Source organism: Lepisma saccharinum, chromosome 8 (genome assembly GCF_977018435.1).
Source record: "Lepisma saccharinum chromosome 8, izLepSacc3.1, whole genome shotgun sequence".
Taxonomy (NCBI): Eukaryota; Metazoa; Arthropoda; class Insecta; order Zygentoma; family Lepismatidae; genus Lepisma; species Lepisma saccharinum.
In genome coordinates, this window is record NC_139236.1 from 59,307,569 (window position 1) to 59,320,883 (window position 13,315).

Consider the following 13,315-nt stretch of genomic DNA (forward strand, 5'->3'; position numbering starts at 1 on the left):
CTGCATTTTACTATATCCTCTTGGCTATAAAACGCTTTCTTATTTGGAATTCTCAAACAAAGAACCTATCCCCCTGAGATTAAATATCTGTAGCCGTGGTAAATAACATGTAAGTACGTACCCACAAGGGGCGTAGCAACCTCCCCGCCTCGGTTAGCGGAAATAATGATGCTTTGTAATCGAGGGGTCACGAGTTCGATCCACGGTTAGGCACATTTAATTAAGTGGCTCGAATTCCACTATAGACTGTAGGTTTTGTCCCAATTAGCCTTTGTGCAACTAAACATTGCAATTCAGTGCAAAAATCAGCAAGCTTGGGCAGTTTTATTCCTTGAAAGCCTAGGTCTACATGTTAATAAATTATTATTTATGACGTTGGAAAATAATTTATGCCGAGTGGCCAATTACTATTCCATGGAGAAGAATCAGATGTGAAACACATATAAAACTATTGGTAGTTATTTTCACTACTAATCACTTCTGCCCAGTGCGAGAGCTACAACTGTATCCATTGATTTATGTCAATGATATTGTTCAGGTTTTAATCATTAATCAGTGTATTTTAGTTGGACTTGCAGCACGCCAGTGAAGCAGCGTGTAAAGTTGGCAACACTGCCTCAAGACATTCTCAGTCGGCAGCAGTGGAACATTCTACCAAGACGTGCGTGTGTGTTGCGGGAACACAATCTAGTTGTACTTGTTAGTTTGTGTATGTAATCATGTGTATTCTTCAAATATAGCATTTACAAGAAATAACGTCTACTGCATTCGTACAGAAATCAGTATGGTGAAGCAGTTACGGCAATCGCAAACATTTATGGTCATCCGTGCGGACGGATGCCATTGTGGACGTTATCAAGTGCGTAGTTTGTGATGTGAAAAACAGTCATTGCAGTAGAGTTACGTGCGTGTCGCTTCAAGAACACACTCGGTATATTCGGTTAGTGTATTACACACATTGAACAGCAGCATTAATGTGTATTACATACATTGAACATAGCAGCATACGTATATTTCTCAGTACGAGAACTGAGAAAGTTACATGAACATTTCGGGCGTGGCACATTTTGCGCGCAGTTCATTTCGTTGCGGCCAGCAATTCTTCTCGTGTTGCAGCCACTATCAACAACGGAGCTCCGAGCAGCCTTGTTGACGTCTGAAGTCAGGAGCGGCAATCAGCTGTACAAAGATCAGTCATTTCTGCTAACACAACACCCACACAAGCTCAATTCCTTCCCTCTTGTTTCTTTCCCTTCCTTTTACATTGAATCAAGAAGCACGCAAGAAATTAACAGTTGTAAAGGGGCAACTTACACGTTTGTTAGAATTCATTCAGAACTTTGAGGAAACTCAAAATATTGAGGAGGTGAAATGCCGTGCTCTGTATTTATCAGATGTTTGGGCAAAATTCAATGAAGTGCAAACACAGCTGGAACTCGAAGACGACGAGTCAGAAGAACATGAAACTTACCGCATTGAAGTTGAAGAGTTGTACTTTCAAGTAAAGGTTCAAATGCAAAACATAATTTCTAAACATGCTGCAATCAATAATCAGCGTCAAGAATCAGCAAATCAGAAATTTACAAATAAATACAACCAGCTCAAGCTACCTTCGATTTCCCTTCCTACTTTTGATGGTAGTTACGACAAATGGTTAGGGTTTTCGGATACATTTGTAGCCTTAGTGCACAACAATGACACCTTATCTGCAATTCAGAAATTCCATTATTTGAAATCAGCTGTTAAGGGTCAGGCACTATGCTTAATCCAGAATTTGCCAATCACTGAAGGCAATTACACAATAGCTTGGGAACAGCTAGTTCAGCGCTATGAACACAAGAAGCTCATAGCTCATAAAGGAACTCTTGCACATTCACTCAGTTAGTAGGGAAAATGCGTCAGATTTGCGTCACTTCGCAAATACCATTACTAGCAATCTTTCGGCATTAAAGGCATTACAGTTGTCGCAACCTTTAGAGGATGTAGTATTATTGCAGCACTTCCTATCTCAATTAGACATGCAAACAAGACGTGATTGGGAATTAACTCACACTGAGCAAGACTTCCCACCACTCTCAGAATTCTTTACATTTCTCGAGCATAAATGTCAAGCATTAGAAACTATCAAACCGCAAAACAGCCAGACACCAAGGAATAATAAATTCAATGAGGCAAGGACCAAACAAAACAAAACTACACAGCAGTCACATTCATATTTGGCTTCTTCATCAAATGCATGTTTGTATGGTAAACAACAGCCTTCTCATTTTCTGTATGCATGCCCAGGTTTTCTCAGTGCAAATATACATCAAAGGAGACAGTGTGTGCGTGAAAACAAATTGTGTTGGAACTGTTTGAAGCCACATCGAAGCAGAGACTGTAAATCAGGCAATTGCAGAGCATGTTCACAGAAGCACAACACTTTGCTGCACGATGATCAACGGAAGCTCGGTGCTGTTCGAAGGGAATTACAGAACAGACACACCGACACCCAAGGCCCAGTGGCGGAGAGAGAGACTCACAATCGGGGGAATACGCAAGCATCATACTGCAGTTTCAAGACCAGACACACACCGCATGTTCTACTTTCAACTGCTTTGGTACAAGTGAAGGATAGGGACGGAAGATTGGTCACATGTCGTGCCTTACTGGATAATGGAAGTCAGTCAAATATCGTTACGGAGGAAACCGTACAAAGACTGCGTCTCAAGAAACAAAGGGCGTACATTCCAATTCATGGGATAAATAACTCAACGTCGGAAACTCGCTTCAGTGTGAATGTGAACATTTCATCACTCGCGAATGACTTCTCAACTACAATCTCTTGTTCAGTTCTGCCAAAAATCACTGGAGATATGCCTGCAGAGCACATAAACTACGATACATGGAATATTCCAACGGACATCGCACTGGCAGACCCCGCATTCAATAAACCTGGCAAGGTAGACATTCTTTTTGGCGCAGGGCTTTTCTACTCCATACTGAAGCCAGAACGTCTAAGTAGAGAAGGCAATTACCCTGTTCTGCAAGATTCGCAATTTGGATGGATACTGGGTGCATCTATGCCTCAAGAATGCAACTCATCAATCACTGCATGTTTTGTAAGAACAGATGACAGTTTGGAAAAACAACTTACACGCTTCTGGGAGTTGGAAGGAATAGAGTCACCATCTGGTCGTTTCATAGTACGTCTACCTAAACTCCCAAATCATCCACAATTAGGAGATTCAACTCAGCAAGCCATGAGTATACTGGAACAACTGGAGAGAAGATTGAAGAGGCAGCCAGCTCTGAAAGAAGATTACAATAACTTCATGAAGGAATACGAGAATTTAGAACACATGAGAAAGTTAGAATCAGACACAGTCAAGAATGACACACAAGTATTCTACATGCCTCATCATCCAGTATTCAAGCCAGACAGCAGCACAACGAAGACCAGAGTTGACTATGATGCCAGCGCCAAAACTACATCTGGAAACTCACTTAACGACATTTTACTAGCAGGTCCAATTCTGCAACAAGATCTGTACTCCATCATTCTACGATTTCTCACACACAGCATAGCATTCACAGCAGACATGGAGAAAATGTTCCGCCAAATTATGGTACATGAAGACGACTTACCATTGCAGAGAATATTCTGGAGATACTCATCAGACAGCCCAGTCGAAACTTATAAACTTTTAACGGTGACTTATGGCACAAAACCAGCTTCATTCCACGCAATAGCATGTACACAAATGATACCTGAACAGCAACAACACCTGTATCCGAATGCAGCAAGAACAGTAAGGGAAGATATGTACATGGAACATGGATGATTGTTTATCAGGCAGCGACAGTGTAGAGGATGCACTGAAATTACAACAAGAATTAATACATCTTCTACGAAGTGGCGGTTTCAATCTTCGAAAATGGTGTTCTAACCATCCCGCACTTTTAGAGGCAGTACCTCATAGCCACAGAGAAGTGCAGTTACCACTTCAGTTAGATAAGGATAAAGGTGTCAAAACTCTTGGTCTACTTTGGGATCCAGGCACAGACAAATTCTTAATCGCCAACAAGGCAGAATCAACATCTGCCCACGCAGCAGAAATAAGCAAAAGAAGAGTAACGTCAATAATCGCCTCAATATTCGATCCTCTTGGATTGGTCAGTCATGTAGTCATCAGTTTCAAGGCATTTCTTCAACAGTTGTGGTTTCAACGCATCGATTGGGACGAGAGCTTACCACCGACGTTATTGCAGCAATGGTTGCAGTTGTATAGAAACCTACCACGCATCAATGATATACGAGTCAGTAGATTCATCTTGATTGAAGGAAAAATCAATGACATACAGCTTCATGGATTCTGCGATGCCAGTACAAAGGCTTACGGTGCAGCAATCTACGTTAGGTCAACAAACAGAAGTGGTGATGTTGCAGTTAAACTTCTTTGCGCCAAATCAAGAGTGGCTCCAGTAAAACAGGTTACACTTCCACGTCTGGAACTATGTGGAGCAGTTTTACTTGCCAAATTAATGAAGAAAGTATTAGCGGTACTCAATCTTGCAATCAGTCAAGTATATTTTTGGACAGATTCGAAGATAGTCCTAGCATGGCTGTCATCGCCACCAAACAAGTGGAAAACTTTTATCGCCAACAGGGTGGCACAAGTTCAAGATTCAACAAGTCCTTCACAATGGAGACACGTGTCATCACATGACAATCCTGCGGACCTTGTATCTCGAGGTGTAGAACCGGCCACATTGCAAGACAATACACTGTGGTGGAATGAACCCACATTCTTGAGTGAAGAATCTTCATCATGGCCAAATTCTTCGTCACACACAGAGAAAGAAGAAGTTACAGAAGAAAGAAAGGGGGTCACATCACTAGTCATTCAAGTTCCATCGACGACCTTCATCCACAAATTTTCGTCATTATCGAAACTAATTAGAGTCATTGCCTATTGCCAGCGTTTCATTCACAACACAAAGAATCGTGAAAACAAGAAAACAGAGCAGCTAACAGCAAACGATTTAAGACTCAGCGCAACACAACGCAACACAACGCAACACAACGAGATGTTTTCAGAGAAGCATTCCAGGAGCTTCAACGCAATGGACAAGTGGCAAGGGATAGTCCATTAAGAAGTCTCTATCCATTCATAGACGAAAACAACATGCTTAGAGTAGGTGGGAGACTACAAAATGCTCAAATACCCTATGAGAGCAAACACCAACTCATATTGCCATCAGAGCATCATTTAACAAGACTCATTATACTAGCAGAGCATCAGAGATTACTTCACGCGGGCTCTCAGCTACTGTTGGCCTCACTTCGCCAAAAATACTGGATTCCGAGAGCAAGACAAGTTATCAGGAAGGTTATACATAATTGTTTACCTTGCTTCAAGATAAAACTCATCTGCGTCAGAGCAACTAATGGGTCAACTACCATCAACAAGACTTCAGCCAGGTAGGGCATTCCTCAATGCAGGAGTGGATTATGCTGGTCCATTTAAATGTGAAATCAGGAAATGCAAGAAGCAAGATTTCGAGAAAATGTTACGTTGCAGTCTTCGTCTGTCTCACTACAAAGGCTATACATCTAGAATTAGTCTCAGATCTAACATCATCTGCCTTTATCGCAACTCTAAGGAGATTTACTTCAAGAAGGGGAAAATGTAGAAATTTATACAGCGATAATGGAACAAACTTCGTTGGAGCTTACAGAGAACTACAACAATTGCGTCAGCTGTTTGAGTCTCAAGAATTCAAGACTGAAATACACAAGTATGCAGCATCAGAAGACTTCATATGGCATTTCATACCTCCACATGCGCCCCATTTCAATGGCCTGCAAGAAGCAGCGGTAAAATCAATGAAATACCACTTAAGAAGAGCAGTGGAAATCAGCACTTCACATTTGAAGAACTTTCAACTTTGCTTTGGCAAATCGAAGCCTGTTTAAATTCACGTTCTATCACTTCTATGTCCAATGACCCTACTGACAATAGTTATCTCACCCCAGGTCATTTCCTAATAGGCTCTAACATCCTTTCCCGAGCTTGATGTGACACATATAGCAGAAAATCGCCTGGATCGGTGGCAACGGATTCAACGGATCTATCAACACATTTGGCAGCGGTGGTCAAGGGACTATCTCAACAACCTGCAGCAGAGAACCAAATGGACAACAACCAAACCCAATCTCCGACCAGGAATGCTGGTGCTAATGAAGGAAGACCATGTTCCACCCCTCACATGGAGGACTGGAGTCATCGAAGAGGTCTACACAGGATCTGATAAACTTGTGAGAGTAGTGAACGTTCGCACTACTCACAGTACATTTAAAAGACCAATTCATAAACTCATCCCTTTTCCAACAGAGAAATAATTTGTTGTAGTGTCTTATGTTGATTTAGTAAATCAAGGAGGGGGGAGAATGTTAGGTTTTAATCATTAATCAGTGTATTTTAGTTGGACTTGCAGCACGCCAGTGAAGCAGCGTGTAAAGTTGGCAACACTGCCTCAAGACATTCTAGGTCGGCAGCAGTGGAACATTCTACCAAGACGTGCGGGTGTGTTGCGGGAACACAATCTAGTTGTACTTGTTAGTTTGTGTATGTAATCATGTGTATTCTTCAAATATAGCATTTACAAGAAATAACGTCTACTGCATTCGTACAGAAATCAGTATGGTGAAGCAGTTACGGCAATCGCAAATAGATATTGATAGTCAATGCTTTTGTCTCATTGTGTAGGTGAATTTGCACTGAAAATATGTTTGTTCTCTCAGTGTTACCTTCACAATAGAATTGGTAACATCCTCCAACTTATAAAAAATATTTTTTCACTCTCGTTCCAAAAATAGTGACATGATTTACAAAGGATAATAATTGTTAACATTTAGCTTCATAGGCATCGTATTATCATCATCGTTTGACCCTCCAACAACCAAACAGCAATCCCACAGCCACTGAACACATCCACCTACCAGATAGGCAGCAGAGTATCTGTAATTTTTTTTTGGCAAGTTTGGAGACTTGTGATTTAACAATTACTTAGTACGTATTAAATAATCAATGTCCGTTGTTGATCCATGCAGATCTGCAGCTGCCACCTCCAACCACGATTTTAAGTACAACACGTTGTAATAATCTTGCGATCTTATAAAAGCAGGAAATGTACTTGAGCATTGCAATGGCGTTGCCCTAAGGGAAGTTTTATAATGGAAAATATTACGTAAGATAGCTTCTACTTCTTTTATTTTCGATCGAAAGGCGTCTACCGTACTATAAAAATCTGGGGGCTATAGGGAGCTTAGATCTGTTGTGGGGGTTTTATCCCCCCCCTAACCTCTTTGTAGCGCCGTCCCTGGCTCTATGTATTTTGTCCAATGAGTACAAGCTAGCAAAATTGTGAATTTCAACAAGTTTGTAGATAATTCTGCAGCTGTTCATAAAAACAGACGTATTTCATTAGTTTCTTGCTGTGGTTCATTTTTCATTTTCAGCAAAAAAGTATTCACACTCTTTGCATACGCTGCGTAAATGAGGGGGTGAGGGAGAAGTTGCTTAATAGTCTCACTTAGAAATTTAGTGCACAGGAATCTTATAACCGTTCTTAAACAACATTATGCTTTTATAGAAATAAAAGTAAATACTATTTTCAAACCGACGAAAGTTGCAAGTAACTACGTAGCGAAAGGGTAGTGTATTACTTCCTATGTAATTGGACTCTCCCACTAGCAAATTTCTTATTAACACTTCCACATATTTTATTCTTTAGTTGTATTATCTGTATGTGTCTGCAGAATAAATTGCACATCAATAAATTATGTGTAGTTGTTTTGAATTTGAGGTAATAATCCACGTTTATACGTAAATTAGTCTTTGAACGACAGAGATGGAAAATAAAGCGCCAGCAGAGAACAATGGTGCCACTGAAGTTGAAATTCATCTAATAAAGCGATTTTAGGTGCGTCGGGACACACACGAGCCTGGTGAGATGGAATGAGGGCTTTATTTCGTCAGCTAAACTTTTATCAAAGCCCTTGCTCCCCATAATCGGAGGATCTGAGCACGCCTAAAATTCCTTATACAGAAATAGTGTTACATTACATAGTGTTATTTGTCATATATCTAGAAAGTTGATTGATTGATTTGCTTCATTTTACTTTTTTGTGCCACTTTTGGCCAATTTGCGAAGATGGGGATGAGTGATGAATTGATGATATGATGAAATTGATGAATGGACACTCACAGACATCCGCGCCCAATCCGGAATTCGAACCCAGGAGCCCTGGCGTCGTAGTGCGATTTGCAAACCACTCCCTCACGGTGGCCGGACCCAGAAAGTCGAAAGTGAATGAAATTTTTATGGTGTGTTTTGTATAGTCATTATCAATAGTAAGTCTGTCATATTATTCCACTAAATAATGTCTTTGGAAAAGAAAAAACAACATAATTAATGTATTTTATTTTACATAAGACCTATGCCTAAAAGTACTTTTGTATATGATGACACAGAACTATCTTATGTTGCGATTTATCCTTGGGTCTGACTGTAATATATATATGTAATTGGTGAAAAAATAACGCAGTAAAGTATTAAGTAAATATATTTTATCCCCCTACTTACAAATCATAAAAAGGAGTCAAATTCGAAATTAAATTGAACGGACGTTCAAAATGTTTAAAAATAGCACTATTTCCATAACAGATCATCAAGTATTTTTTACCATTGACCCTCAGAAATATCTCAAACTGACAATGAACGTTCATTGAACTTATTTATGATCGACAGCTAAAAAGTCATTCATTTGCGTGCCTGGTTGATAATCCACCACCAGATAGAATTTACAAAATACGAGGGTGGTTCAGCATGCTCCGCCCCTGACATAGAAGGAACCCTCGTAGGAAAACCAAATCACTGTCACTTTTCAACATAGTCCCCTGCAACATTAACACACTTTTCCAATCGGCCTTCCAGTGTTTCAATCCCAGCAGAAAAAAAATCTTTTGGTTGGTCCTGCAACCAAGCATTCACAACATCCATAACCTCGGAATCACGGGCAAAATGTTTTCCACGAAGGTGTTTCTTCATGTTCGGGAACAGGTGGAAGTCACTGGGGGCCAGATCTGGAGAATAAGGGGCATGAGGGACAATTTCGAACCCTGCTGCATGAATTGCAGCCACCGCAACTTGGGAGGTGTGGGCGGGGTAATTGTCACAATGGAACAACACACCACGGGCCAACATTCCGCGGCGTTTCTCCTTTATGGCAGTACGTAATTCTTCAATTAGGGTTGCAAAATAAACACCTGTGATTGTCTTTCCCTGTTGGAGATAATCTATCAAAATAATTCCTTCTGCATCTCAGAACACAGATGCCATCACTTTGCCCTTTGATGGTTGAACCTTTAATTGGCATTTACTTTCGGGATCGAAGTGGTGAACCCACGTTTCATCCATTGTAACAAATCTCTTCAGAAACGTTGGCTTGTCAGCCTTTATTGTCCGTAACAGGTTCTGACTTGTCACACAACGTGTCCTCTTTTGGTCGACCGTCAGCATTCTCGGGACCCAACGTACAGAGATCTTTTTCATTAACAAATGATTATGAATAATTGAATGCACACTGCCAGTTGAGATGCCATGTGTCTGCTATATGGCGAACAGTCACTCGCCGGCCTGCCAAAATCATGTTATGCACTTTTGTAATCATTTCTGGTGTGGTCACCGTTGCAGATGGGCCACCACGATGCTCATCTTCACAGGTCTGTCGACCACATTTAAATTCATGGCATCATCTCTTCACTAGGTCATATGAGGGACTAGAGTCTCCAAGAGTTCCCACCACATCTGTATGGATGTTTTTCGGTGTTAGATTTTTCTGGAGTAAATATTTTATCACTGCTCGACCTCAGATTTTTCCATTTTTTCACATGTGGCTACACTTCTTACTGATCATCAACCTGTAACAAAAAGAGAAATTGTTGTAAATTCTTGAAACGTTGTGGATATTAGTCTAAAGAATGAACAATGTTCCATATAAAATTACAGGTCTCTACTATCAATGGAAATGGGTCAGGGGCGGAGCATGCTGAACCACCCTCGTATTTACCTAAAAACTTTAGGTACAGTCACCTTCCCCCTAAAAAAAATCCCTTGGTAATGGACTATCGTGTTCTCACAAAAAAAGTTATAATTTGGCACAATTTTTCTTCTGCGGGCAAAAATTTTGTAAAGGTGTACTGTGCAATTAGCCCTTCCCATTTGTGAACAATATACTGGGGAAATCCACCGTCCTTCACTGTTGTCATTGCACTACAAACTCATCGTGATTTGGTATTAGGATATCGCGTAGTGAAAAACTGTTTACAAGCATCGCCCAAACCATTGATTCTCCCCCAAAACCTTTCCCTGCCTTCTTTTTTCTTTTCCTAGCTCTCGGCATGCGGTCTTCTTGTCACTTGAGGAAGGGAAGACTGGCCGATTGTGAAAGAAAAAAGGGACGGCCGAGGAGTGAGGAGGGGGGTTCAATAGGAGCGCCAGCGGTACAAACGGGGAAACGGCTAGTGCGACCAGCTTAGAAAAGTCGAAGTTAAAATTTACATACATTGCTCTGTACGTCGAAAAGCTACAGACATTCTAAAGAAAATTCTGTAAGATCAGTTTCATTTTTGAAGCTTTCTTGTGCTTTAAAATGTTGATTTAAGTTATTACATACAATTGGCGAGCAAGTGAATTTTACGAAATTGAGATAAGGAAAACTACGTAATAAATAATGTATTTAAAAAAAGGCTTCGCGACATAACAAATTTCATATTTGATCTTTAACTCAGTAAAATTTAAAGCCACACACTTGACTGTTCGAGCACAGAAGGTTGACGCAAGAACCTATTTTTTAGGTATCGTCACCAGCGGTGATACGGGCTCTTAACACCCCCTATAAAAAGTAAAGCAGTTAGGCTGAGTTCAATTGCTCATGATAGAAAGTAGTGTATTTGGTACTATTATTGGCGCACACATAGTGTACAAATGAAGAGCTCATATGATTAAACAGCCCGATTTGGCTACACTTAAAACTATGCCAAGATGCCCATATGCCCCAATTGCTCAGGTGTGCTATGCTCTCAATCCCAAGAATCTTGAATCCTAGTGTACAAATGAAGAACCCTAACAGACAGATTTGGCTACACTTAAAACTAAGCCAAGTACCCATATGATTTTATTGCTCACAGTGTGCCACTCTGTCAAAATCCCAAGAATCCCGAATTCTAGTGTACAAATGAAGAAGCCTCAACAGATTGATTTGGCCATGTGTACAAAAGCTACATCTGTGAGATTGTTGTCCATAAGCTTGTCAAAAATATGCCCCTCTTGATATTGTTTTGGCTACACTTAAAACTAAGCCCAAAATGCTCATGTAGGTGCCTTACAGATTACAGGATTACCTTGGACAAAGCCAGGCTGCAAATTGGAACTGTTACCTGTTTTCTTCCTAATCTTTCATCAGTTTATTGCCCGGGGCAGTAATTACTTAGCTCAGAAATGCATTAGTCTGTCAGACAGTTTCGATTGGGAAAATTGATGCATTACTTGCCCCGGGCAATAAATTATGCACGCTTAGAGGCTTTCATATTCCATTATTGTTGGCACGCATGGGGGCTTTTATATGCTGGCACGCATATAAGCTGAAAGGGGGCATTATTGATATTTCTGTGCAATTCTAGGGAAAATTCCTTTTGCATGATAGCATGTCAGGCCTTCATGCCATTGACTCCAATTCACTTGAAAGGGCATGAAACTTCAATTAATATTTCTGTGTAATAGCGGGAAATTCTTACTAAAAGGACACCACTCCCTGAGTCCAATTCTAAAAGGCTTTGCTCTGAAATAATATATACACGCGTGAGACTTTGAAAATATTCACTGCACAGCTGTATTAGCTGATATCCAGCTCATAGCTCCCAGGTCTGAAACCTGGTAGAGAGTGTGGGCATAGCCCCATAGCTTATATGCCTTGTAATCAAAGGCTCCTGGGTTTGAGGCCTCCCCATAGAGAAATGTTAATATTGCTGCCTTGTAATCAAGAGGCTCCCGGGTTTGATACCAGGTAGAGTGTGTAGGCCTCCCTGATGGCAAAGTGTTGGTATTATTGCCTTGTAATCAAGAGGCTCCCGGGTTTGATACCTGGTAAAATGTGTGAGATTGAAATACATGTAGCAGAATAATATCCCCACACGTGAGACTTTGAGAATATTCACTGCTAGCTGATATCCAGCTGATAGCTCCCTGGTTTGATACCTGGTAAAGTGTGTTATACAACAGCATAATAGAGCAAAACTATTTTATATTGGGGATCACCAGAGCCTAGTTATTGCTGTTGTCTGGGTATAAAAGCACCAGCTCAGCCACTAACTGCTGTTATAATTGTTTTGGCATACTATCCATAGTTCTGTTTTCTTGGAGCAAGAAATTTTATATAAACAAACAATAAAAATGCCAAACTTGAAATATTGCAATCAATGCAATAAAAATATATCTAGTTCTAATTGGGCTAGGCACCGGCATAATTGTGATCCAGAAAAATGCAGAAAAGCTACTAAATTGTGTCCAAGATGCCATAAAATATTAAGCAAAGCATATTACAATAGGCATAAGTGTACTTGTTATGTACAGTCATCAATATTGCCCTCACAGCCATCTACATCTGGTCTGAAAAGGAAGCATGAAACACCTGTTAATGCTAGACCGGCAAAGCAGCCACGCTATGCACCACCTATCCATAGCAGTTTTGCTGGCCAACTTAGGGATTACAGTTTTGAATCAGAGCCAAGATGTGATATTAAGAATTTTTTGAACAGTATAAATCCTGATGTGCAGGCAATTCTAAATGCACAAAATGGCTCTTATAAGCTGTCCCTCAAATTGTTTACACAATATAAGAAACCAAATGGCACAAAATTTACACAGCCCCACATAACAGAAACTGTAGCTATATATTCAAATACAAATTTACACAAAGTAATAAGCAGTTTGATAGAGCAATTGAATATTAAACACTCTGAATTTGCAGCAAATGAATCAGGATGGAGCCTATGTGGAACTTCACACAAGCTCTATGTTAATATTTCTGAATTCAGCCCATTACAAGGATCTACATATCTGTCATTACCTGCCAATATTAAAAACAAAAAAGCCGTGGTTAACATAAAAAATAATGATGAGAAATGTTTTCTGTGGTGTATTTTAGCTGCTTTGTTTCCAGTTTTAAGGGATCCACAAAGATTAAGTTATTATAAACAATATGAACATG

At 40.2% G+C, this 13,315-nt stretch overlaps 1 protein-coding gene across 1 annotated transcript; it reads left to right on the top strand.

Moving 5' to 3' along the window:
- The first annotated feature begins 2,018 nt into the window (after positions 1-2,018).
- On the top strand, positions 2,019-3,824 carry LOC145991807 (uncharacterized). Its single transcript, XM_083127857.1, has one exon. The coding sequence runs from the start codon at positions 2,019-2,021 to the stop codon at positions 3,822-3,824; it is 1,806 nt and encodes a 601-aa protein (XP_082983983.1).
- Positions 3,825-13,315: the final 9,491 nt, after the last annotated feature.

Bases quoted from the DNA above. Each gene is read 5' to 3' on its own strand.
- LOC145991807 (XM_083127857.1), top strand. From the start codon at position 2,019: ATGCAAACAAGACGTGATTGGGAATTAACTCACACTGAGCAAGACTTC.